Below are 27,972 nucleotides of genomic sequence, written 5' to 3'. Positions count from 1 at the left end.
TGTGTGTTGTAGACTAGGTGGCCACTAGTGGCGAACTATAATTCCTCCTAACTTTGACATTCTCTGATTCCTGGACTCAGTAGGTTGATGACACTACGATCCTTTTCTGTTCCAGAAACAATGTTTCAGCTGTAAATATGTATAGGCTAATTCGCAGTGTCTGAATCATGGCAAAAAAATATATGTTTATGTGTGGCTGACAAAAATGCCAAAGAGAGGGATTTGTGGTGTAGCCTTGTTCTGTGTTACTAATATTTTCTTGGTGGAGTCAAGGAGAATACATTGCAGAACCTTTGTGTCTTAGTGGAACACAGTTTGAGAAATTCTGTCTGCTGTTGGATTGGATTTCATGATGGTGTTGGGATGTCATCAGCATGACTTCTTTCTCCAGCAGTGCAGATTGCAGCAACCTCCTTGCTTCTCATATAAATCTTGCATAGGAGGTCCATCCTGCTTTCTCGAAGTCTTCCTCCAGCTCTCTTTTCATTCTTTGGATACTTACTGAGCACCTGGGCTGCCCATCTTTTGCCCATTCTTTGCTTCTGGCACATTATCAGCCACCTTCTTCCAAATCACTCATCTTTGAATCCAGCTCTTCTGCCACATTTCTAATGTAGTTATTAATCATTTAGAAGGTGTAGCCTTCTCTAGCCCCCAGGCACCTCCATGTTGCAGTTGGAATGATCCATAACTTTAATACTGGAAGAATATTGTTTTTAAAAAAGATGTACTTTTGTTCTGGGAACAGCTTGTATTCATTAAAACACTTCAGTTTCCCAGTCTTGAGCAGTGTAATCTCCTTTGCCTATTTTCTGTTTTGATAGGCAAGGAGTAAAATAGGGAAATAGGGGCTTACCAAAGATGATTGATACTCTTTGGGAGGATGTCCACATGCAAAAGTCACTTGGGGGGGGGCAGCTAGGTGGTGCAGTGGATAGAGCACCAACTCTGGAGTCAGCAGGACCTGAGTTCACATCTAGCCTCAGATACTTAATAATTACCTAGCTTTGTGACCTTGGGCAAGTCACTTAACCATATTGCCTTAATACATTTTTAAAAAAAGCCAATTGGAAGAAGTGTTTCTATAAATGGGGATGTCATCTTGAGATGGTCTTCTTTGCATATGACATTGTCCTCATTCCATTAAATCTTGAAAGATTGTAGAGCATCCTAAATGAGGTTTGGAAACACTCAAAAGTGTTTGGCCTAATTATGCCCAAAGAGAGAATGAAGTAAAGGAAGATTGCCTATTATGTATGTGTGTATGTGTGTATTATGCATATGTGTTTGTGTACGTATGATATACTATGTATAAGGACAAGGTTCTAAACTCATCTTAAGTATTAAATGTGTTATAAATAAAGGAAATTTAGACTAAATGACTCCAAATAGTTGAATTTTATCTAATTATACAAGAAAGTAAGTCAAAGAAAGTACACAAAAGAGTAAAAAATATTTAGTAGTCAAAGAGGTCTATATGTTTGTAAGGTACATGATTTATGAAGAGATTAATACATTAAGGAAAATATAAATAGTTCAATTGAGAGTTTTCTTCCCAGCCCAGGAACTGTATTGCCTTATGACCTTGGGTAAAATGTTTTATCATTCTTCTTTTAATCAATGGAAATTAATAAATACAACTTAAATTTTTCCTATTAGAAATACAGATTTGTATATCCCTTAGATTTTATATTTTATGTATTTTAATTTTTTGATTTCTGAAATTTTACTTTTCTTATAGAGGGTTCTCTTCCTAAAGCCTCTTCTGAATTTCTTAATTTGCTTGATGGATTACTTCAGAAAGAACCTCAAAAAAGGTAGATATTTTGTTACTAAGCTCATAATTTTTTTGGTGGGTACACTTTTTCCTCCCCTCTTCTCTCCCCTTTGTTTATAATATAGAATTTTTTTCTGTAGCTTCTTTAGATTATTTTTTAATAAATAGATCTTTTTTATCTCTGAAAAGAGAGTAAATTTTCTTACTTTTTAGGGGTATTTTTTGGCCAGAGTAATTTAAAGTTAATCATTTTGTCTTTACATTTATGACAAGCCTCAATGGAATGAATAAGTTGTAATTCTTGAATTCAGGTACTGTATTTCCCTTTCTTTCTCAGGGTTAGGTCAGATAAATGCTAGATTGTTGAGTTGGGGTTCAAACCTTCATATGGATTGTTATCTCTATTGGGGGGGAACATCCATATGAAAACCTAATTTTGTATTGCAATACAATGTTAACTGAAAAACATTTTAATTTATTTCACTTCAGTAAATATTTTTTTAATGGGGGAGGAAGTTGAGTTATTTAAAAAAAAGATATGGTCTCTATTCTTCATGTGTGTGTGTGATATGACACATCTAACTCTTGTGCCCTTAAATGCAAAGGAGAGTTAGAGTGGACATGAGTAAGCTATAATGTTGGCACTCAGGGATAAAGGGAGGACCTGAATTACACATGCTTCATTTTGTCCCAAAAATAATTATAGTAAGGTCATTAGTCTGGGAGTCAGGAGCTCTGGGCTCTAGGTCCTGTGCACTGAACCTCTTTGAACCCCTCTTATCTCACCTGGAAGATAAGTGGTTTGAACCACTTAATTATTAATTATATTTTAATTATTTTAATGTTCTGTCCAGCTCCAAAATTAGGATTTTATGCATAATCTTTTTAAGTGGGGACATAATTTGAACAAAAGTATAGCTGAATCCATCATAGAACTCCATGATGCCTCTATGGTGTTATAATGTTTCTATAAGAAAAACTGTAGAAAGAAGAGTTGGACTGTTGTTGAAGCTGTCCTATTGACTCTCCTGAATCTATGTGGAAGGACTTTTAAAATGACTCGGTTCTCATCCTAAAGGAATAATTTAAGTGGCTATCAGTACCACAAAATCAAGCTGTTCTATTGTAATACATAAATATGCAAACTCGCTTACTGAATAATTAGAATGTCATTTTTCTCATCAAAGCATGACTTATCCCATTATAATACTGTTTATTTTTATGTATGGAGGCAGTTTCAGTAGTAAGTAGAGTTATGGTTTGAGAATTCAAATCCCATTTTCTTTTGTCAGAGGGATTCTATTAATGAAGCTTAAGGCTATGGTGAACTTATTAATCCAACATTCTTTAAAGAATACTAAAAAGCATAAAATTAATAGGATTTTTCTTAATAAAAGGTAGCAGAATATTAATCTCATCATCATTTTTCTCCAAAAGACAAATTGCTTTTCTAACAACTTAAAGTTTTTCTCCTACATCAATTCTTAACTACTTTTGTATTCTGGGCCCCGGGACAGCCCTCTGGATTTTTTCCCTGAATGATGTTTTTAAATTCATAGAATAAAATACAAAGAATTACCAGGGAAATTAATCACAATGAGAACAGATATCAAAATAATAATGAAGAAAAATTCACAGACTCTAGGGTAAGAACTGCAAGTGTCTAACAGCCTACATGGCATTCTGCTTTCAAATTCCTCAAAACTCCCAGAGAGGAGGGAGCCAAGTTTGAGCATGTAATTATTCAGTATTTATTTGTCTTTCCATATTTTCATCTGATTATTATAGCCATTGCATGTATTCTCTTGGTTCTCTTCAGTTCACTCTGCATCAGTTTGTCCAAGTTTTCACAGGCTTCTTTGAATTTCTGCTATATACTGTTTCATCTATTACCATTTTTCCCCCAGTCATTCCTCAACTTTTTTTGGTAGTTTATGCCACTTGTTGCTTTAATTATTCTGGCATATCTGAAAACATAAGTTTTTAGAACCACATTTTATGGATAAGGGGAATAATCAAACTGGATTCAGAACTAGAGGGGTGACTGAGGAAATGAAAGCCCTTCTCTGTGATGTCTTACAATGTGATGCTCAAGGTGATTCCTAAAAGAGGGATCTCAGAACATTTTGAATAGTGACAGCTCTTTGGAGTAAACATATGGCTTCTCATGTGACTGCCTTGAAAACTGTTACATATTTGAATACATCCTTTCTTCAATCCTGGACACACAGCATTTCTGATTTAAAAATCATTCACATTAATTTATAATTATTCTCTATAGACTGCAATGAGCTTGGAATAGGTCACTTAGAGATCTTAAAACTCTGGTCTGGTTTGATTCCTGGAACTGTAATGCATAAACTGTCCCTTTCTGTACCAGCTGAGACACCTGGATATTTTCTCAGAATGTTTATTCACTATTCATTAATGTTTATTTAGCATGGGTAGTATCTTTTTTTTTAAGGTTTTTTTTGCAAGGCAAACGGGGTTAAATGGCTTGCTCAAGGCCACACAGCTAGGTAATTATTAAGTGTCTGAGACTGGATTTGAACCCAGGTACTCCTGACTCCAGGACTGGTGCTTTATCCACTACACCACCTAGCCGCCCCTAACATGGGTAGTATCTTAAAGAGTTTTTTTAATCTTAGATTTATATTTAAGGGGAAATAATTTATAACTTCCTACACTGCAGTTCTACTCAGATACTTGTTGTAAGAACTTGTTCTTGGAGATTCCACCAAGCTAGAGGAGTCTTCATTCTTGCTTTATTGATGGCTTGTTTTGGAGGCTCATGCCTAGAAGGGTGGCCATTGGGGATACATTTTTATGGTTCCAGAAACTAGGGAAACCACCATTAAAGTAGCAATCTACATGAGTACCCACACTGGTAAAATCACAGGATGTAATTTGTAACCTCTTTCAAGTATTAAGGATATCTTGTGGGGATTATCAATCCACTTTGGTACAAATTTCAGTCTTTTTTCTCTTTTTGACAGATTGACTTGGGTAGATGTGTTACAACATCCTTTTTGGAAGGAAGCTTTCAATAAAAAAGAAAGTGATTCTCCAAACACCCAAGATGCCAGATTCATGTAAGTTCATTGTTGAAGAGGGTTTATAAATGTAATTCTTTACATGAAATGTAATTGTGAATGCACGCATCATCACTGAGCTCTATTCTATGACATTTTTGCCTAACACAGTAATATGAATTTATATTCCTTTGCAAAGAGGAAAGGAATTTATATGTAAATTTGCACATATATGCACATATCTATAATGTATGTATAACATGCATGTGAATACTGGTACTTGTTGATTCAGATATTGAGTAAACAGTACATGCAAGCACACATATGCATGTGTATGGAGCACTTGTATGTTTGGAGATATAGAATCTAAATCTTTATTGTGTCATGTGTACATGTCTATATTCACGTGTAATATATATGAGACATGTTTGTGTGTATACAGATGCAGATGTTGTCATAATTATTCATCTACATTTATATACATATATACACATCTACACATAACACATATGATATGGCTAACTATGACTTTTTATGTTTTCTTTTCTTATTCATTGGAATAATTTGCCTTCAGTAGGGAATTCCTGAGTATTTCCCATGTGCCCAGCAATGGGATGTGCTGATGTTTGTAGGGGTTACAAAAGAAACACAAGATCTGATCACCTGTAGTCTATCCGGATTTACACTTTACCAGATTTGGTGTAGTGAAAACTGAACCCAGGGTTGGGGATCTGTCTGTCATTACCCTGATGTCTGTGTTGGCAAATAATCTCCTCTGTTTGTCATCATTTCCTTATTTGTAAAATGAGGGGGGGAATAATCTATATCTTACTCCTTTCTTGTCAGTGAATATCCAAATAAGGGCCTTTTATCTGGTCAAGCTGTGACTAATGGAGATTCATATCTGAGCCAAGTATTATTTGCTTTACAGAGACTCAAGTTATGCTCCTGTAGCACAGGCCTTGTAGACTCCCTTAGAATAGGTGAAGAAATGCTTTACCGGAATCTAGAGATGGTATTCACTTAGTGAATGGGGTGGCTTTGCCTGCAGTAGTGATCAGTGTATGGCCAGAAGCCAGTGTTGCTGCCATCCTCATTGAGAGAGAGAGAAGACCCTCTGAGAAATCAACTTGAAAATGAGAGCTGTGTTCTGTGCCCATGTTGTTTGTCTTTGCCTGCGAGCCCATTCTCAGTCCTTGTGAATGACATCCTCATGTCAAACAGTGTTTAAAGATAGTTCACATCTTGCTAAAAACACACAGAGAAAATCCCTTATGTGGATTTGACTCTGCTCACACATATTTGTTAGCATTTGGAGATTGGACATACAAGTGATTGTCTCAAGAGAGGGAGAAATAAGCATCAGAAAAGAGAGACGATTTTTCACCAAGGATGTTAAAGTCCCCGAGCTGTGAACTTTAAAAGGGTAGAATGGACTTGTAGACCAAGACCAGGTCTCCCCTTCAGCTTTGATAGCCAGTCATGGGGTGACTTTGGATGACTTCATTTATTCCTGTGAGCTTCTATCTCCTCATCTGTAAAATGGGGATAGTGATTCATCTCACTGGATCTTGCCTCTCTCTCTCTCTCTCTCTCTTCTCTCTCTCTCTCTCTCTCTCTCTCTCTCTCTCTCTCTCTCTCTCTCTCTCTCTCTCCATCCTCCAGTCTGGCTGCCCTTGTTGCCTGGGTCTGGGCTCTGCCATTAGAAGGTGAGCTCTTGGAGCAGGTTTTATTTTCATAAAATTGTTTTTTTTTTTTTTTATCAACAGTGCTTGGTAAGTACCTGGCCCATCGTTAGCACTTAGTAAATGCTTGCTCCCTCAGTTCTTCCTTTATGCCTACTTCAGATATGTCATATATTGGTAACTGACCTGCCAGCTAACGGGTGTTTGTTCAAAAGAAAATAACTTTCTCAGTGTGAGGATTGTTTTGTAACAGTAACTTAACTGGGGGCAGCTAGGTGGTGCAGTGGATAGAGCACCGGCCCTGGAGTCAGGAGTACCTGAGTTGAAATCTGGGCTCAGACACTTAATAATAAAAAAAAAAAACCTGAGTAACTTAACTGCCATGGGAATTTTTAAGAGAAAGGAGAAAACAGTCCTGTATATTAATTTTTTTTTTTGGTTTTTGCAAGGCAATGGGGTTAAGTGACTTGCCCAAGGTCACACAGCTGGGTCATTATTAAGTGTCTGAGGCCGGATTTGAACTCAGGTATGCCTAACTCCAGGGCCGGTGCTCTATCTACTGCACCACCTAGCTGCCCTCTGCATATTTATTTCACCATTAGTTGCCACAGATAGTATCTTGTCCAACAGCATCAGTGGGAACGTAACCAAATTATTGGTTCAATAAACTTAGATTTTTAATTTAATACCTGCATTTGTTCAAAATAGCTAATTGGTTAACATAGCTGGTGTTTATATACATTTTAAAAGTTTATAAAATGTTTCAAATGTTTTCTATTCCATGGTGGTTAAATAATATGTCATAGGGATCATATATGTCTCACCTTCTAAGAGGTTGTCTGGTTTAAGATTTTTGATGAGTTTAGTAGAATTCTAGTCAATAATAAGATAGGTAAATAATCAACAGAGAAAACAAAACTACGTATGTAGGAGTAGTTTGCCTGAGATTTAAGTTCTTAATATCTTAAAATTATTTTATTAGCTTACAGGTTTTCTTCTACTATTTTTATTTTTAACTAAATAGAGAGAAGGAGTTATGCTAGATTTTTACTTCCCACTTACAAAGAAAGAAATTAACTGATGGCAAAGTTAATTGGAATCTGGAGCTATTAAAAAATCTCTTTCCTTCAGTAATGCTTTAATTTCCCTTAGACAATGGGAACCTGAGGATGGACCAGAAGAAGTTGGGTAGGGCTCTTCCTCCTACGGCAGAGGGAGAAGCTCCTGGACCACAGACTTGAGAGAGAAGATGCTTCTGTTAAGAAGGGACCCCATAGTTTGCAGAGGGAAGATTGAAGGAGGAGAGAGCAACCATAGAGCTCCAAAGGCTGTGGCAAAGAGTCAGGATAAGGGGAAACCAGTGGCAGCTGACACCCCCAGAAGAAGTCATGGGGCTTCATCTGAATTGAGAAAGAATCCAGCACTGAGGGGAACAAGAGGAAGATGCACAGGAAACTGTATCAAAGGAAAGGCCTCTAGTGCATTGAAGAATTGATAGAAATCCATGATGATGAACCACACCTGGGGGTCCAGTCTTAGAAGAGGGAACATGTGAAATAATGAGTTCACAGAACTATTGGAATGTTCATGTGGATTTTCCTATCTATACTCTCTACTTAGAAGGCATTTACATTTGTGATTTGGCTTTCTGCTACTAAAATTCATGCTTCAGAGAGACCTAATTACCATTTTTGTCTTCTTAATCAAAAACTTAGGGAATGTGCAATGTACTGTGGGGATTACAAATAAATAATTCAAGAGGAGACAAGTGATAATGCTTGAAGGAACCCAGAAGTCCTGAGCTAGAAACTAATACTTTAGGGGATAAAGGATGTTTTTGTCAGAGGAGGTCACAGGAAGAGAGGATATGACCATGAAGACGACATCTCTGACCGAGATTGGGATTTCTGCCCCCCCACCAAGTTAATATATAGGAGTGGGCTTTGTGCCATGGATTGGATGTATCTAATGAAATTCAATAAAATATGTTTGTATGGAGAAGCTGGATTGGAGTCCCATAGCTGATTCATTCTGGTTGTGTGATTCTAAATAAACATTTTTAGTTTCTCAATGTCCCTGACACTGAACATGGCTGAAAAGTTGCCTCTTTTGCAGAATTTTCTTATAGATCTGTCATCTGTTTTATCTGTCTTTCTGTGTGTCATTCCATCCATCTTCTCATCTATCATCAGACTCATTTGATGTATTAGGTGTGTTAAGCTGATTTTCTTGTCCTCCCCCCCCCCCCCCCCCCCCCCCCCCCGTTATAGGAGATGATGACACTTTGGGTGGGGAAAGAGAGAGAAATATTGGAAAATGAAGGAGATATTAAAGGTGATATAAAAAACAAGAGATTTTAATTAAGTTTAAACAAAAGAGAGGGGGAAAAAGGATTGTATTCTGCATCATTGGAAGAATATCTTCGCCCATACTTTATCTGTACTGATGTCTCTATAAAATACGTTCTAAACAATATACTGTTTCACACATCTGTAATTCATTTCTTCAATGAAATGGTTGTTTTCTCTTCTTTCTTCTTCAAGACCAAACTTGTTATTATAATTACATGATTTTTGGTTTAAATTTTTTTATTCATTGGATAGATTGTTTTTCTTTTCACTTTGTAAGTCATCCAGTAGTATTTCCTTATGTTTTTCATTTTGATCCTTTCTAATGGAGAAGTAATATCACTATTAACATTTTGGTATATATGAATAAGTTCTTTCCATCTTTGACATCCTTGAAGCATATGTCTAACTTACTGAAATCTCCAAGTTAAAGAATGTGGCTATTTGAATCACTTTCTCAGGCAAATCCCAAATTAATTTCCAGAATGGTTGAACTATTCACAGCTTCATTATCAAAAACCTGCCTTTTTACCATAGCCCCTCCAATATCAGTGATTTCCATCTTTTGTCATCTTTGTCAATTTGTTGGTATGAGATAAAACCGTGGAGTTATTTTGATTTGTGTTTGTCTTATTAGCTATTTGGAATATTCTTTCATGTTGTTCTTAATAGTTTGTAGCTCGTTTTTTTTTATTTGAGAATTTTTTTTCATGATGGCTCTTGGTGGCACATTTCTATAAGTTCTCTTAATTTTGCCTATTAGACTCTTTTATAGATATTTGATGAAGAGGTTTTCTTTTTCCCTTCACTTTACAGTTTTTCTTCTTATCCCAGTTGTGTGAGACTTTATCTGGGTAAAAGTTTTCTGTTTTGTTTAATCAAAATGAAACATTTACTTTTGTGACTAACTTTAACCTTCCTTCGATTAAGAATTGATCCACTAGTCATAGCTTTAATCATAGTATATGATCTAGTACCTGGTTCTCTTCTAATTTTTTATTTTCTTCTAATTTTTTTATTCATATGACCTTTAATATTAAGGTCTTGTATCCATCTTTTTTAAGTTTTTGCAAGGCAGCGGGGTTAAGTGGCTTGCCCAAGGCCACACAACTAGGTAATTATTAAATGTCTGAGGCTGGATTTGAACTCAGTTACTCCTGACTGCAGGCCAGTGCTCTGTCTTCTGCACCACCTAGCTACTCCCTCTTGTATCCATTTTGAGTTTACAGAATTGCATGGATAATATGCCATTTCATTCTATGTGTCTCTTGTCCAGATCTTCTCATAAATCCTTCACAGAGCATCTACCCAATATGTTACAGGCCTTCCACTAATTCTCTTGTTGGATATACATAATCATTGATTATTTGTCCCTCTTGTCATATGCTTGTCAGACCATTTTTCCAGTTATATATTTTGTTGATTTTCTTTACAAAAAGAGTTAAACTGAGCTCTCCACATTGGAAAAAATAAGTGGACAAAATGCCTAGTGTTCAGACAATAGTATTAAGTTGGATAGAAAACCTGTAGAATTGGTCCATTAGTATGTGCATTTCTTTGTACAGAAAACGATATCCATCCTTAGCTGAACATGAGAAGGATGAACAGGATTACCTTTGAGCACTTCTTTTAATAAGTGGATCAAGAAGTATGCACAGTTTTATTGACTTTTGGTATAATTCCCTTTTTTTTCCTACTAAAATAGGTAAGACAATGCATAAAGGCCACGGGCAATATCATGGCAGCCTCAACTACACAATTATCTTTTTAAAAAAATTAATTATTTAAGGTAGTGAGGGTTAAGTGACTTGCCCAAGGTCACACAGCTAGGCATTTATTAAGTGTCTGAGGTCACATTTGAATTCAGGTTCAGGGCTGGTCTCTAGGGTCAGTGCTTTATTCACTACACCACCTAACTCTATCTAATTAAAAAAAATTTGGAATTTGCCTGAGAAAGTGATTCAAACAGCCACATTCTTTAACTTGGAGATTTCAGTAAGTTAGACATATACTCCAAGGATGTCAAAGATAGAAATAACTCATTCATATATACCAAAATGTTAATGGTGATATTACTTCTCCATTAGAAAGGATCAAAATGAAAAACTCTCCAATTGCTGTATGATCAAAGGATATGAACAGGCAATTTTCAGATGAAGAAATTAAAGCCATCTACAGTCATATGAAAAAATGTTCTAAATCATTATTGTTCAGAGAAATGTAAACTTAAACATCTCTGAGGTACCACCTCACATTTATGAGATTGATCATTTTCCTTTTTTGTTGGAGGGGACATAAGAAAATGGGATGCTAATACACTGTTGGAGTTGTAAACTGATCCAACTATTCTGGAGAGCAATTTGAAACTATGCTCAAAGAACAATAAAAAACTGTGCATACCCTTTAATCCAATAATCCCCCTACTAAATCTATTTGCTAAAGAGATCATAAAAAAGGGAAAAGGATCCAGATGGTCAAAAATATTTATAGCAGCTCTTTTTTGTGGTGGAAAACAATTTGAAATTGAAACAATCCCCATCACTTGGGGATTGGCTGAATAAATTGTGATAAAAGAATATGGTGAATATTATTATTCTGTAAGAAACATGAGCAGCCAGACTTCAGAAAAACCTGGAAAGACTTGCATGAATTGATGCTGAGTAAAGTAAGCAGAACCAGGAGAACAATGAACACATTAACAGCAACATAGTGTGATGATCAACTATGATGAAAATAGTTCCTCTCAGCAGTTAAGCCATCAGAGACAATTCTAAGACAGTTGTGATGAAAATGCCATTCACATTTGGAGTCTGCCTGCAGACCAAGGCATGCTGTTTTCAATTTTTAAAACTTAGTGTTTTTATTTTTCTTTTTGTGTTTCTTTTCTCTTTCATTCTGATTCTTCTTTCAGAACTTGACAATATGTAAATATGTTAAACATGACTGTACACATATAATATATAGCCTATATCAGATTACTGGCTGTCCCAGGGAGGAGGAGTTTGGTAGAAAAATGTGGACCCCAAAAGTTTGCAAAAGGATGAATATTGCAAAAACTAGCTTTACATGTAATTGAAAAAATAAAATGACATTTAAAAAAGAATAAAGGGAAAAGCAACTTAGGGGCACTCCTTTTAGGTTATGTTTGGTTTCTTCATACAATATTTTAGAATAGGGTATTTGTGAGAATTAACTTTTCCTTAGGTTTTGAGCTGTTAGTATAATTGGGATTTTGGTTTTTGTATACAGAAGTTGTGGAAGAATTTCTCTGATGTAATTGTAGATCAAGATCTCTTATGTTTAAGAATATTCTGACAAGAGTTGTCAGTGAGATTTTTTTTTACTTTTTTACGTTAGAAGTATTCCATATTTAATTGATTTGATATTTTTTTAATGTGATTAGAACATTGTACTGAATATTAGGAGCCATTTTAACCTTACTTTTATCCCATTGTGAATTTAAGTAATTTTTGTATTCCTTATTATTGAGACTTGATTTTGAAAAATAAAAAGTCAAGAGGAATCACTGATTTATTTTGCTGTGTGAACTATGGGCAAATCATTTAACTTCTCTGGGCCTCTGTTTCCTAGTAGATAAAAATGAGAGATTAGACTCGAGGCTCCTTCTAGAGCTTGATCCATGATCCTTTGACCTTTGAGTGCCTTGTAAGCATTTTCTAATGATCATATTATATGTGATTTCTTAAAGAGAAATTTAGAGCTTACCACTGGTGCCACATGACTGATGTTGTTCAGAGAGAAAGAAAAAGAGAAAATGAGAGAGAGAAAGAGAGAGAGAGAGTCTCTATGTGTGTACCTATATGCATATATGTAAACACTCCCTCCTTAATTCTCTGAACCTCTGTGTGTGTGTTTTATATGTGTGTGTTGTATATACATATACATAGATACCTATATCTCAATATCTCTATATTCAAGCACCATGTCTGTATATATACACATATGTCTCTGAAAGAAAGAATGAGGTTGATGACTTTGTGCAGCTCTGTGTCACTTAGATACAGTTCATGTGCAAGTCAGGATGTCACCCTGTGATGTCCTTGGTCCTTTTCAAAAGCAAAAAATAAACAAAGCAACACATATACTCATGATAACTTTTTTCAGTGAAAATACTTTCTTTTAGTCATTTACAATTTTTAACAAAATTTTCCCTTTCTAAATTCTTACCATACTGAGATATTGAGTTTAATCATATAGCATCATAGAAATGTTAGGGATTCCTTAGGGATTCTTTGGTTGGTTCAGGATCAAAACTTTCATTGTACAGATAAAGAAACTGAGGGTCAGAGAAAGGATGGGATTTGCTCATGGTTTTTTGCAGCTAGTTATGCCCTTTCCCAAACTTTCTATAGACATTTTAAAAATAGTTTTATCATGGATTATTATAAACTGGTTTCTTTTATTGACAAGCAGAAAAATTATGGAATATTCCTTACCTGAAGAATGTGACAAAGTATTGAAAGCCAAAGAGAATGTACAGACAACAGGGCTGAACATCAGTCAACAATTTAACAAGCCTTTTAAACTAGGTAAGATTTTATGTCCATAAAAGCCTCTAAGATTGCCACGGCTAATTATGCCTCATTTGCAAGGTAGGGCAGCCTTTATATCACAGCCTTAGACTTTATTCATGATTTGTTGTTGTTCCTTTATTGGTGTTAATAACAGGTTGCTTTCTTGTCACAGAAAACCCAGCTGACTTGCGGCCCAAGAGTGCTCTTGGAAGTGGTCAGTTGAATGAATCTATATTTCTGCTCAGGTATGTAAAATGAAAAAGCAGAAAAGAATTTAATACAATACTCCATACAGTTCTTATTATAAAAAACTGTTTGAAAGCTTATACAGGAATTTAATTCCTTGCTTCTAGTTTTATATTCAAAATTATAAATAAACACTAATTGAAACATATTCTTTTTTTGGTTTATTGTGAAGTTTGTCTAGAGACAAGTTTTGGTGGGGAGGCTAGGAGAATTCTTCCAGCATTGAAAGGGCATTCATTAGGAAGGCTGCCTCTGATCTCCCTTAGCTAATCTCTGACTCTCTCTCCTTTGCCTCTCATTTTTCCATCTCCCTCTCTTTTCTGCTCTTGGAGTCTGTTAGTTCATCACAAGCATTATATCCTCCAATACATTCAAGTTCATCAAGCTCTTTCTGGACAATTTTCCTCAGAATTAATTAGTACAGTAATTGCTGTGATCCCCATTTTACAGAAGTGGAAATAAAGACGACATGAACATAGTCATACAGTTAGTATCAGAAACTGAACTGGAACTCAAATCTCTTGGCTCTAAGCCCAGTACTATCTGGTGCTGAATCTCTGCCTTATAATGGCCCCCCCCCATTTAAAAATTATTTATTTATTTTTTTTATTCCGGCTACATGCAAAAGCAAGTTTTGACATCTTACTTCCAAAACCCCGAGCTCCAAATTCTCTTCCTTCTTCCCACTCTCTCCCCCCTGAGAAAGCAAGCCACTTGGCATAGGTTAAAAATCTGCAGCCATGAAACACATAACTATAATAAGTCATGTTGCCAAAGTAAACATACCCCCCCCCACACACACACACATACACACATAAAGAAAGAGAAATTTCAAGAAAAACAAAGTGAGGGGAAAAAATGTGCTTCAGTCTATATTCAGACATCATCAGCTCTCTCCCTGGGATGGATGGCATTCTCTATCACAAGTCCATCAGAGAAATTTGCTTTAATATTTTTTTCCCCACAGTTGCTATTGCTAGCTGTATTTCTCTCCATCCTATTCCCCCACCCCCATTTATTCTGTTCTCTCTCTTTTTTCACACCATCCCTCTTCAAAAGTGTATCTGACTACCCTCTTCCCTATCTTCTATCACCTACATCCCCCCTCACCCCCCATCCCTCTTCTTCCATCCCTTTCCTCTCCTATTTTCTTCTAGGTAAGATAGATTTCTATACCCAACTGTCTTCTCTGTCTCTTAGTTAAATAAGAGATAGTGACAGCTGGTGGACGCTAGAATTTGGAGTGATTTACTCAGGATCCCACAGACACAAGGGTAGAGTCAGAATCAACTTCCATTACATGGCCAGGATCTGATAAAAAAATTCCATATGCAGGGACAGCTTGATGGCACAGTGGATACAGCACCAGCCCTGGAGTCAGGAGGACCTGAGTTCAAATCTGGCCACAGACACTTAATAATTGTCTTGCTGTGTAACTTTGGGCAAGTCACTTGGGCAAGTCACTCTTAACCTCATTGCCTTAAATAAATAAAATTAAAAATTAAATTTAAAAAAATCCCATGTACAGCTTTGGAATTTGAATCCGGGTTTCTTGACTCTGATTCTCAAACTCTTTCATCTCCTTCCAAGGAGGAAGATGCTTAACCCAAAAGAGTCAATCTAATTGTGGAGTTTCAGACAGTGTGAGGCAGAAGACGAATAATCAAGAAGATAGCTCTGACCCTTGAGAGGTTGCAAATAAATGAGGGAGATAAGACAGTGACTTACATTTTATACAGTATGACAGTGAGCATGAAGGAGATATCTGTGGGAGAATGGGTCGTCTTGTTGCCACTGGGATTTTTGGGGTTATCAATTAAAGATAGAATTTGTGGTAGCCAAGAAATCAAGGATCACTGAAAGAAATTCATGTACTCTCTGAGATTTTAAAACTGCTCAAGATTTTTGATATAAAATATAAGCAAAGTAAACTGGTAAAAAACTTTTCCTCTGGAAGGGTCAATGAGCACTTTTAGGACAGGGTGAATATCAAAAGGCTAGAGAGAACTGACTGGGTCAGAGAGAACTGGCCCAATCAGAGGTTCAGCCCAGATTTGATAGCCTTGTTCCTTATCTGGCCATTCAGGGCAAAAGAAGAAATCCCTCCCCCACCCTCCTCATGTGAAGGAAACCAGATAGAAAGTTGAAGTCTGGGGGTTGGAAATGATGAGACAGGATACAAATTTTACATTAAATAATGAAATAATAGGTGTCCATTTAAATCTCAAAAACAAAGATCCTTCCACATCCTTAACATGATTCTCAAATTTTAACAGCATCAAAAGAATACAGAATTTATTTCTGATTCTAGTTTTTCTACATGCATAAATCTCTGCATCATTCTGAAGTCTCTTTATTCCCATCCTGTTCATTGTGTCTTCCTCTGGGTAGGACCTAGCTTAGAAAGGGGTCATTATTTTGATATCTGCTCCCCTTGCCTTCTCTCCAGGACATCCAGGAGTATGGCAATTAGGCAGAGGAGGGCTGATTAGATTAGAAATTGTGTTTGTGTTTCCTTTCTCCCCTTTCCCTAAATGAACAGATGGAGAAATCAGGAAGGGAAGCAAGAATCTGAGGTCCCCTGGACTAGTCAGGGGAATGAAAATCACTTATACTGCTCATTGAACCTCCCAGGGTAGAAGGATTGGTTTGACCCAAGCCGAGAGGTCATGCAGGTGGACAGTGAGAGTGAAGAGGGTATGGTTTCAGAGGGGCCCAGACCTGCTTTCCCTTAGGTCTGTGACCTGGTCTCCAGGGGCTTTCCCTGACAGCTCTTACCCTGAGACATTTGGGAAGGCAATTTAGCCTATTGGGCTGGGAGCCAACAGGATTGACTTTGAAGACTGACTCTATCCTGAACATTCTGTGAAGCTTGGCACAAATTGTGAGCCTCAGTGTTCTCATCTAGAAAATGAGGAGGTTGACTGGATGACTTTGGGGTCCCTCCTAACTCTAGAATTTACTTTTTTTAGCCTTCTCTGGTCCAAGGTCCCTCTCGGCTTGGAGATTTCTATATTTTAAGACCTCAGATATTTCATGTTCTAAGGTTCTTCCTGCCTTTGACCCTTCCCAGCTCTGATCTCCCCATTTTCAGGTCCCTCCCAACTTCAACCCTTCCCTCCCCCCCATCTCTAGCTTTGGCATTATCTCTCCTAGGGATATTCTCCAAACTCCAAAGTTGTCTGTTCCAAGTCCTGTCCTCTTCCCACTCCCCCAGGTCTGGGATTCCTCATTTGTTCCTTCCATCTCTGACATTGTAGGGTTCTTTCCATAGATTCTTCTCATTTTGTAGCAGCCCGTGTAAAATGGAATGTGTCCTTTCCCCCTTGACTGAATCCATGCTTCCCTCTCCTACCTGGCCTCATTCCTTATTTTCCCCTCTCTCCCTGAAGTACAGGCCAAGCCACAGACAGAATTGGAAGGGGGAAAAGAGGGAGAGACTCTGGCTACTGCCACTCCCTTCCTTTCTCCCTCACCACAACAGAAAAAAACGTCTTTGTCCTGCTTTCCTGCATTTTGTCCTGCAGAAGGAATGGCTCCTTTGTGCTCCTGCTTCCACCTTGGAGGCTTCTGTACCTAAGTGATGATCATTTCTGTATTCAGTGAATAAGCCTTTGCTGGTTGGTTTCTTCAGCCCCGTTCCATCCCCTTCCCCAAATCCTTCCATTTCATCCCTTCCATCCTATCCCCATCTCGATGAGGCATGAGTTCCTCATCACTTGAGGTCTATAAGCAGAAACTGGAGACCAGTTCACAAAGATGCGATTCCTTTCATTTCAATTCCACTTTATATTTATTAAACCATCAAGCAAAGTCTGGAAGCACATCAGGATCAAGTGGGAGATTTGAATGAATAGAATGTCAGAGCTATAAGAATCTGGTTATCAGATTTGATCCCTAAAGATCCTTTTCAGATTAAAATTTTTAACCTTATAAATTGGACCACTTAATCCAATCACCTCATATTGTAGGTAAAGAAACTGAGGTCAGCAAAGAGGTAATGAATTCTCCAAGGCCAGGCAGACTTGAACTAAAGCTTTATTTCTGCCCCTCCTCCCCAAATCACGCATCTTGTAAAGTAGCAAGGGCAGGATTTTTTGAACTCAGGGTGACCCAGTTGAGTGCTTTTGTTATTATTGTATGTCACCTCTCTTCCAGAAAGGGGAGAGGGTCTGGCTTTGTTTTATCACTACAGATGGTCCCTCCTTGGACTCTTTAGTATTTGACCTCTTGCTAGGCTGGTGAGAGTGAGAGAATATAAAATCATGAAGACATAAAAACTTCTGCATTAGTTTTGTCCTAGGGCTGGAGTGTAATGACCTAGAGAGCAATCTTTTATGAGCTTAAAGATAGAAAATCTATATTATGAAATCCAATTTACTAGCTGGGATTGGTGTTTCTTTTTCAGTTCTCGCCCTACTCCTAGAACCAGCACTGCCGTGGGATTAGCCCATTCTGACGTGGCAGCCCATAACCCAGCCCTGCAGACTTCTCCAGTAGAGGTGAGCATAAATATGGGAAAGAAACCTTTTTCTTTACACAGATGCACAAAGGAATAGGGAATAGATTTTAGAACTATTTATAGGTTTGTAGCAGTTAGATGATCTTTTGGTATAGATTGTGAATCTAAGAAGCATTTCTTGTTATTTTGTCAAATGTACTGTTACTTCATAAATGTTTCACTGCAGAACCCTAATGAGTTCATTCAGTTATCCATAGAAGAAGAATGAACTAGTGTTTTTCAAAGTGGTAGGTTAATTGTATCTGTGTTTCATAATTGTAGTTATAATTGTTACCAGTATCAGTAATGGAAAACTTTATTTTTTCATATTAAAAATCTGTTAACTTCTCATCCAACCTTTCTGGAGAGCTATTTGGAACTATGCCCAAAGGGCAACAAAAATGTGCATACCCTTTGACCCAGCAATACCACTGCTGGGTCTATATCCTGAAGAGATGATGAAAAAGGGTAAAAACATCCCTTGTACAAAAATATTCATAGCAGCCCTGTTTGTGGTGGCAAAGAATTGGAAATCAAGTAAATGTCCTTCAATTGGGGAATGATTTAGCAAACTGTGGTATATGTATGTCATGGAACACTACTGTTCTATTAGAAACCAGGAGAGACGGGAATTCAGGGAAGCCTGGAGGGTTTTGCATGAACTGATGCTGAGTGAGATGAGCAGAACCAGAAAAACACTGTCCACCCTAACAGCAACATGGGGGTGATGTTCAACCTTGATGGACTTGCTCATTCCATCAGTGCAACAATCCGGGACAATTTAGGGCTGTCTGCAAAGGAGAGTGCCATCTGTATCCAAATAAAGAGCTGTGGAGTTTGAACAAAGTTCAAGGACTATTCCCTTTAATTTAGGAAAAAACATAGCTTATTGTCTGATCTTGTTACCTCTTAGACTTCTTGTCTCTTCCTTAAATCACACCCAATTTGGATCAAGGTACAACATGGAAACAAAGTAAAGACTGACAGATTGCTTTCCATTGGGGGGGGGGGGGAAGTAAGATTGGGGGGGAAATTGTAAAACTCAAATAATATCTTTAATAAAAATAAAACTTAAAAAAATCTGTTAACTTATGAAATGAATCTTTCAAAATATCTCACTGTAGAAATGGAGCTAGCACAAGCTACTTAAGGAATCAAGTAAAAGTTATCGCGTCTACCTGCACTAGCATGATCTCTGAAATAAGGTGATGCACAACAATGGAAGATTATTCCTGTATTCAGAAGTTGACTCTGTTCTTCTAGGTGGTTATAGGAGATTTACAACCTTCTCTTCTTTAGTGGATTTTGGAATTAGTGAGAGTATAATGGATGAGAATTGGGGTCTCCAATAGAGATCGAGAGACCTTGTATAGTGAATGAATTCATGTTCCCCCTGGGATTTAAATTTGCTAAGGATTTATTATAGATTGCTACAAAGTATATAGATTAAAAACTGAATAACAAAAGGTTAGGTGAGGTTGCTTGGGAGACAGACAGCCAGGGGGAGCTGACTGGGACATGGAGGGCAGTGGCCACGAGAGTAGTTTAGGCCAGGTTTTTATGGTATTGCCCATTATCTGTGTACTGAGAGGAAGGGGGAACCCCCCCCCCCCATTATTTGACCAAAACCAGGTAAAAAGGTTGGAAGTTGTAGGTTGGGAGTGAGGAGATGTTACAAATTTTACATTTAACAATGGAACAATAGGAATCCATTTACATCTCAGGAGCAGATAACATTTTACACTTTAACAAAATTTAATAGCATAAAAGATTACAAATTTGTTTCTAATTTCAATTTTTCCCGTATTCATAATTCTCTGCATCAAGAGGAGGCATAGAAGATCACTTCTGTAATGAAGACAGTATTGTAAATAAGCAATAACAGCTCAGGTTCTAAAAGACAGATCTAGGGCAGCTAGATGGCACAATGGATAGAGTACCAACTTTGAAGTCACGAGGACCTGAGTTCAAATCCAGCCTCAAACACTTCATAATTATCTAGCTAGTGACCTTAAGCAAGTTACTTAACCCATTGCCTTGCAAAAAAAATAAGTAAAAGACAAGATCCTTTTTTTAAGTTAGGAAATAATAAAAAACAAAACTTCGTGTCACTCGGAGTATATCCAAATATTTAAGTGTGCTACGACCTTGGAATAGTGACATTTGAAGGAAACTTGGAGGTCATTTAGTCTGCCCTCATTTGAAGAAGAGTGAGCTGAAACCAGAGAGGAGAAGTTTGGAATTTGCCAAAGGTTGTGACATAATTGGAGAGAGAAACCAGGCCTTCCTCCTAGGGTTAGTACTAGTAGTTTTCTTTTGTGTTCTTTGTAGGATCAGAAATTTCCCTTTCTCACAGCTTTATGATGAACATTTTTGCTAATTTTGAAATTGCTAACCTCATTTGTGACCTAAAGTTAGCAGAGAAAGAACTGATTGAGAAAAGTTAAGCTGAGTAAGTGAGCTAGATTAGTGTTCTGACAGTGGAAAGCCCAGTTTTCTGTAGAGGCCTTTGGAGAGGAATGTAGGGATGAAGAAGATGTAGCGAAGCTTCCATGGAAGCTTCCATTAAATTTTGATTTTTATCTTAGCACTGTGTGATACCAGAAAAGGAAAGCATTGCTTCACAGTGTTTGCAGAAGTGGAAAACTATTTGACTTGTTTTAAACTTTCATTAATCTAATACTGCTTGCAGTTACATTCTGATAGACATCATTCAAAAAGCTTTTAATTTCTCAAATTTGAGGGAAGTCTCGAATAATTGTATTTTTTTTTTCCAGGTGAAAAATCCTTATTTATCTCAGCAGGAGATAGCGTCCAGAATGAAGGAGCTCATCTACACTGATGCTGACCTCATTGTGACCCCAATAATCGATAATCCAAAGGTATGACAAAAATGTAAACAATATACTTTTGGACACAGTATGTCTTGACTTAGGTATGAACAGCCTTCTGGTGGCATTACTCAGGTACTTTTCTTCCACATCCTTGATTTTTGCTTCTAACCCCATCTCTTCCTAATTTGTTTCCTGTCCTGTCTACAGTGTCTTATCTAATATTTTCATATACTCTACCATACCTTATTATTGATGTGGCAGATTTTCTCTGTCTTTTATCTCTTATCTTCTCCTTCTTTCCAGGCTACATATCAGTCTCTTTGCTCAAACTTCTCTTTTTCTGACTCAAATCTAGTCATTTCCTATTCATCTTTCACTCCATCATCCATCAGTCAATTAATAGGCATTCTTGAACATATAACATGTGCCACATGCACCATCTTTGTTCCTCTCCAGATCTAGCTCCTATGAGCTCCCCTTTCTGTCTGTTGACTTTTTTTGTTTGCCTCCTGTCATTTTGGGGGTTTTTTTGCTCTTCTTCACATGCATATAATTTCCCATGATTTATTTTTCCTGTCTTTTTACTTTTTTTTAACCTCCATTTCTAATTATACTAACTGTTTCACTTATCTTTCTTCACCTATCTAGAAAATCTCTTCTCCTTCACTTCACTTGTAGTGGTAGGAGTGAAAGAAAGCTTTGGAATCAGGAGTTGCAGTTTCAAAATCTGCCTAACACATTCTTCCCAGCTGTTTGACCAGGAGCAAGTCATTGAACCTCTCAAAGACTCAGTTTCCTCATCTGTAAATGGATATTTTTGTTACAGCTCCTACCACTGCTCTCATGCTCCTCACGGGGTAATTGTGTAGAAAAGAGCTTTGAAGCCCTTACTGTATCAACGGCAGTGTCTATAATGGTATTGGACTATTATTCTTGTCCATGAAGAATCTTTGCTTGTTCCCTGCCTGCTTCTGAGAAATTATTTTTGAATCATTGTTGATATAATTAATTTTTCAATTCATCATGTATAGCTTTATGAAATTATGCATTTAATTTTTAAAATTTTTATTTATCAACCTTCAATTTTTATAATTTTATATAGCATTTTTAAAGAGAATAAAAAAGAAACAATGAGGACATTATGAATTCCTTGCCCCATGTTTTAGCATTAGATAGGAAGAAGCAAGTTTTCTCAAGCCATATTCCATAGTCCAAAGCATGTTTATCCTAACACAGTTGACTAAAAGATGTAGAGAATACAAGAGCCCATCGTTCTTATTATTTGTTCAGTTATGAAAAAACTAACATTTGATTTGGTTAAACAGATTCTGCCTTAACCATCTTTTTCTTTCAGTGTTCCCCAAACATATTTGAAAATTATAGAAGAATCCTTGAAGCTGTAACAATAGAGATAATCTTGTTTGGCTTGACATAAGCTCTCTAGGCCCCAATTTCTGCATCTGAAAATTGAGGCTTCCAAGGTTTCTTCTGCCTCTAAATAGAGAATCTTGTGGTCTGTGAGATCAGCTTCATCCATAGGTATAGATTTAAACCCCTTGATGACAACTACTGGGTCTTATCCTTGTCTTCCAAATTGCCTAGCACATAGTAGGTCTTTAATAAATTAAGTTACCAAATTAGTCAACTAATAGGCAAGCATTTGTTAGTCACATGCCATGCATAAGACCTAGTCTTAGGCATTGGATATTAAGTGACAAAAGGGTAAGAGTTCCTGCTCTCAAAGAACTTAGATTCTGTCAAATTTTTCAGTTACTTAATGATGTGAATTGATATATAAAATTTTTGTTTTTATCTGTAATGCATGTTTTGTATTATTACTTCTTTGGTATCTCATAATATTAAGCACAAATAAAATTTTGCATAAAACTTTTTTTAAACACAGATAATGAAACAACCACCCATTAGATTTGAAGTGAAAATGCTACATTTACCAGCATATACAGGTATGTTCTTGGAATAGCTACCAAACCATAAAAATTCTTTCAGATATGTATTATTATGACAACATTTTCTATGTAAACTGTTTTGCTAATTATGATTAAGCCCTGATTGCTTGATCATCTAACATTATTGTGGAAAAATAACACATACATAGAAAATTATATTACTTTTTGGAGCCAATCTAATCATCATATCTTCTAACTGGCTTAGACGGATCCCACACATGAGAGTAATCCCTGCATGGATCAGAGAAATGCTCTGGTGTTAGAATCAGGTGAGGGTAAATTCTCTGAATTGACTATGAATTGATATCATATATTAGACAGAGCCATGGACTTGACCAGGATGTCTACTTTGTTTAAGAAAGATTTTATTTATTTTGAGTTTTAAAATTATCCCCCCATTCTTGCTTCCCTCACCCCACCCCCCGCAGAAGGCAGTCTATTAGTCTTTACATTGTTTTCATGGTATACATTCATCTTAGTTGAAAGAGATGAGAGAGAAATCATATCCTTAAGGAAGAAAAAGTATTAGATAGCAAAATTATATAATAAAATATTTTTTTCTAAATTAAAGGTAATAGTCTTTGGTCTTTATTCAAACTCCACAAGTCCTTCTCTGGATACAGATGGTATTCTTCATTACAGACAGTCCCAAATTGTCCCTGGTTGTTGCACTGATGGAATGAGCAAGTCCATCAAGGTTGATCATCACCCCCATGTTGCTGTTAGGGTGAACAATGTTTTTCTGGTTCTGCTCATCTCACTCAGCCTCAGTTCATGCAAATCCTTCCAGGCTTCCCTGAATTCCCATCCCTCCTGGTTTCTAATAGAACAATAGTGTACCATGACATACATATACAATAGTTTGTTAATCCATTCCCCAATTGAAGGACATTCACTTAATTTCCAATTCTTTGCCACCACAAACAGGGCTGCTATGAATATTTTTGTACAAGTGATGTTTTTACCCTTTTTCATAATCTCTTCAGGGTATAGATCCAGTAGTGGTATTGCTGAATCAAAGGGTATGCACATTTTTGTTGCCCTTTGGGCGTAGTTCCAAATAGCTCTCCAGAAAGGTTGGATGAGTTCACAGCTCCACCAACAATGTATTAGTGTCCCAGATTTCCCACATCCCTTCCAACATTGATCATTGTCCTTTCTGGTCACATTGGCCAGTCTAAAAGGTGTGAGGTGATATCTCAGAGATGCTTTAATTTGCATTTCTCTAAAAAGTAATGATTTGGAGCAATTTTTCATATGACTATGGATCGCTTTGATTTCCTCATCCGTAAATTGCCTTTGCATATCCTTTGACCATTTCTCAATTGGGGAATGGCTTGTTTCTTTGAAAATTTGATTAATTTCTCTGTATATTTTAGAAATGAGCAGGACATCTGCTTTTTGAAGCCTAACCCTGATACTTCTGCATCAGTAACATGATCACACCTGTGCTTACCTCTCTGGAGGTATTGGATATGGTGGAGACTGGAGCCATTAAGTGAAATCCAAGATGCATGTTGAGATGGGCTCCCTTACTGGTTGCTTTAGATTAAATATGGTTTTATGAAAAAGAACAAAGTTGTTTGGGGAGGGAATAGGGAAATAGTCTTTATGTTGAAGTTATGCAGACCACCTTTTTTTATAGGTGTGAAGCAGGAATACTATTTATAAGAACAAAAGCTTTGTCTATCAAGAGTTTAGCACATTTTCCTTTTATCTTCCCCCCCTCAGCCTTTTTTTGGAGGAAACTATTTAGGATCTTATTGTTAGAATTTACTGTTATTGAAGATAGAGGTCAGCCAGTTATGGGTTCAGTTCAGAATTAAAGAGTATCTCATTTTCTCAGTTCTGATTTTAGACAGTTTAGAGGGTGAAGGGATCCATGAGAAGTGTGCTGTCACATTCACAAAATCTTGTCGTGAGGGCAAGGCTCTAATTTTCAAGTGTGATTCATTCCTAACAGGCCCAAGATTTTTAAACATTCATTAGCATTTATTTGTATTCTTTTTTTACTATAAGCTCTGAGTTTCTTTGCAAGTATTGGGTTGTTTTTATATTTTTGTTGGGTTTTTTTTTTTAGAGTTACTGGAGGGAATAGAAACGGTACTGGACTAGAGCTGGGGAACCTCATTGCAAAGGGGTGCCTGGTACATCACTTAACCTTGGGGAGGGTGGGGGAAAAAGAGTTAAATTAAATAATTTCTAATATTCTTTTAAAAGTTAAGTCTATCATCCTAAGCAAAACTTCCCCTTTTCCTTTTCTTTCAACATTTTTTATATTTATTTTTAACATTCTTTTCTTTTTAAATTTTGAATGTCAGATTTTCTCCCCCCCTCTCCTTCTCAGACCCACTGAGAAGATAAACACTATATTAGTTATACATGTGAAATCATGCAAAACACATTAGTCATATTGCAATAAAAGCAAAAAAGTTAAGAAAGTGAGGAAATTATACTTCAGTTTGCACTCAGAGTTTATCATTTCTCTCTCTGGAGGTAGATGGCACTTTTTCATCAATTATCCTTTCATCATTTGTCTTGGATCATTTTATTGATCAGAATAGTCAAATTTTTCACAATTGATCATCATTTCAATGTTGCTTTTATGATGACAATAATTTCCCAGTATTTTTACTTCACTTTGCATCAGTTCACATAGAGTTTGCCATGTTTTTTTTTGAAATCACCCCCTTGTCATTTCCTGTAGCACAGTAGTACTCCATCACAGTCATATCCTACAACTTGTTCAACCATTCTCAATTGACAAGCATCTCCTTAATTTCTAATTCTTTGCCACCACAAAAAAGTCCTTTAAATATTTTTTTTACATATATATCAAATGGTTTTTTCTAATGAAGTATTTCTTTTGTATATTTTTCATTCTTTAGGATTTTTTTCTTTTTGGTTTCTGTATGTCTCATGGAGTCATTAGCTTTCAGCTGCCCAATTCTAATTTTTAAGTAATTATTTTCTTCAGTAAGCTTTTGTGCCTCTTTTTCCATTAGGCCAGTTCTGTTTTTTCAGGTTATTTTTCTTAACTATTTTTTGTGCCTTGTTTATCAAATTATTAATTCTTTTTAAAAATAATTTTCTTGCATTATTTTTATTTCTTTTCTCAATTTTTCCTCTAGAACTCTTTTATTTCTTTTACTCTTTTAGGAATTCTTGTTGACTTTAGAGTCCAATTAAGGATTCTTCTTTGAGGTTTTGCTTTTAAAGCTGTTGCCAAATTGTTATCTTCTTCTAAGTCTTTCAGGTTACTTTTATGGTTAAGTTATTTTTTTTTTTTTGTTGCAGTTTGCAATATTCTAGGCCATTTCTTGACTTTAAATTTTATATTAAAGTCTCTGGTCACCTGGAAGTGGAGAGGAATTGTGCCAAGTTTTGAACTTTTTTGTTCTTGTGTTTTGAGAGCCAGTTCTGGGGGGGTCTTCAGGTTTTTGGTGTGATCTTGGGAGAGCTGTGGTCACTGATATTCTGATCTGTGCTTTGGTCTTTACCCCACAAGGGCTCCTGCTCTCCTATAGTCTCAAATGTTAGTGTGCTTGTTGACTCTCAAAGTGGGACCAAGACCCCTTCTCCAGTGGAACTGATCATAAGCTTGCTTTCCTCTCCGTCCTTGTAATAGAGTTTTCAATCAGGGCCAGCTGCATCCAGTGTCAGCAAGGGGTACCCTGTAATCTCTTTCTGACCAATTGTCTGACCCTCTTGCCATCTCTCTAGGCTGAGAGCTTCCAAAGCTGCTGCCTGCTGATGTGGCTATCTCCAAGACCCCCAGCAATGGCTTTCCTGATATGCCCTGAGCCTGCATGCACTGCAGTGTTACAGACTGTACCTATAGCCCTCATCAGTTGTCTTAGGCTGGAAAAATGGCTTCCTTTGGCCTTTTGTTGGCTCTGCCATTCCAAAATTTGATGAGATATTATTTGGAGGGAAATATTAGAAAAGTTCAGCTGGATCCTGGCCTGTATTTATATTTTCTTTCTCCTATTCTTTTTTTTTTAAGGTTTTTTTTTTTTTTGCAAGGCAAATGGGGTTAAGTAGCTTGCCCAAGGCCACACAGCTAGGTAATTATTAAGTGTCTGAGACCGGATTTGAACCCAGGTATTCCTGACTCCAAGGCCAGTGCTTTATCCACTACGCCACCTAGCTGCCCCTCTCCTATTCTTTTCAAGCGGGAAAAAATGGAAAACAAAAAACATTTATTTATGGTCTAGCAAAACCATTCTCCATATTGGCCATGTGCAGATTTGCATTTCATTCTGCCTCTTTAATCCATCATTTCTCCATAGGGTGGTAGATAGCATTCTTCCTCCTCTTATACCCATATATAATGATGGATGACTAATATCTTTTTGCTTCTCCTGATGACTTTCCAAATAAAGTTTCCTTCTTATAAAAATTCAACAAGTCAACAAGTATTAAGTACTTACTTTGTACCAGGGTTGTATGATTTGTTCAAGGAGGACTAAAACCTCTGGTGAGGGCTTTGGTGAGCCATTTTCTTTCTTTTTTTTCCCCCAACTGATATTTTAATTTTATTCTTCCAATTATATGATATGAAAGTTTTTCAACATTCATCCATATGCATATGCAATTTTGTAAGTTACATAATTTCCTGACACCCTCAGTGACAAACAGTCTGGTGAATATTCTACATATACATTTGTTTGACATGTTTATGGATTAGTCGTTTTCTGCATGAGTGCTTAGGATTAAAGGAAAAAAAAGAAAACCATGAGGTAGGAAAGGAAAACATAAGAGAAAATTTATAAAAGGTGAATATAGTGTTCAATCAGATTATGTAGGGTTTTTTGTTTTGTTTTGTTTTGTTTTTCTTCCTCTGGATGGAGATAGCATTGTCCCTAGAAAGTCTTCTAAGGTTGTCCTAGCTCTCTGAACTATTGAGAGGAGCTATATCCATCAAGTCTGATCAACTCACAATGTTGTTGTTAAGGTGTACAAAGTTTTCCTGGTTCGGCTTCCATCACTCAGCATTAACTCCTGTAATTCATCCCATCCTTCTCTAGAGTCTGACCATTCATGG

The 27,972-nt window shown here is 36.7% G+C and overlaps 1 protein-coding gene across 2 annotated transcripts in view; it reads left to right on the top strand.

Moving 5' to 3' along the window:
* ULK4 (unc-51 like kinase 4) overlaps nucleotides 1-27,972 on the top strand; it is a 730,095-nt gene that overhangs the window by 67,074 nt on the left and 635,049 nt on the right. The window contains exons 1-7 of one of the 2 annotated variants that reach the window (XM_074195880.1): nucleotides 1,746-1,817; nucleotides 4,774-4,869; nucleotides 13,277-13,392; nucleotides 13,550-13,622; nucleotides 18,032-18,125; nucleotides 20,902-21,006; nucleotides 22,862-22,922. In XM_074195880.1, the coding sequence (XP_074051981.1) occupies nucleotides 13,284-13,392; nucleotides 13,550-13,622; nucleotides 18,032-18,125; nucleotides 20,902-21,006; nucleotides 22,862-22,922 (442 nt within the window). In that variant the 5' untranslated portion in view covers nucleotides 1,746-1,817; nucleotides 4,774-4,869; nucleotides 13,277-13,283. Of the gene's footprint in view, nucleotides 1-1,745; nucleotides 1,818-4,773; nucleotides 4,870-13,276; nucleotides 13,393-13,549; nucleotides 13,623-18,031; nucleotides 18,126-20,901; nucleotides 21,007-22,861; nucleotides 22,923-27,972 lie in introns of those variants that run through there. The other variant, XM_074195881.1, reaches the window with a different exon arrangement.

Source organism: Macrotis lagotis, chromosome 7 (genome assembly GCF_037893015.1).
Source record: "Macrotis lagotis isolate mMagLag1 chromosome 7, bilby.v1.9.chrom.fasta, whole genome shotgun sequence".
Lineage (NCBI taxonomy): Eukaryota > Metazoa > Chordata > Mammalia > Peramelemorphia > Peramelidae > Macrotis > Macrotis lagotis.
This window is presented reverse-complemented; position numbering and strand designations above follow the sequence as displayed.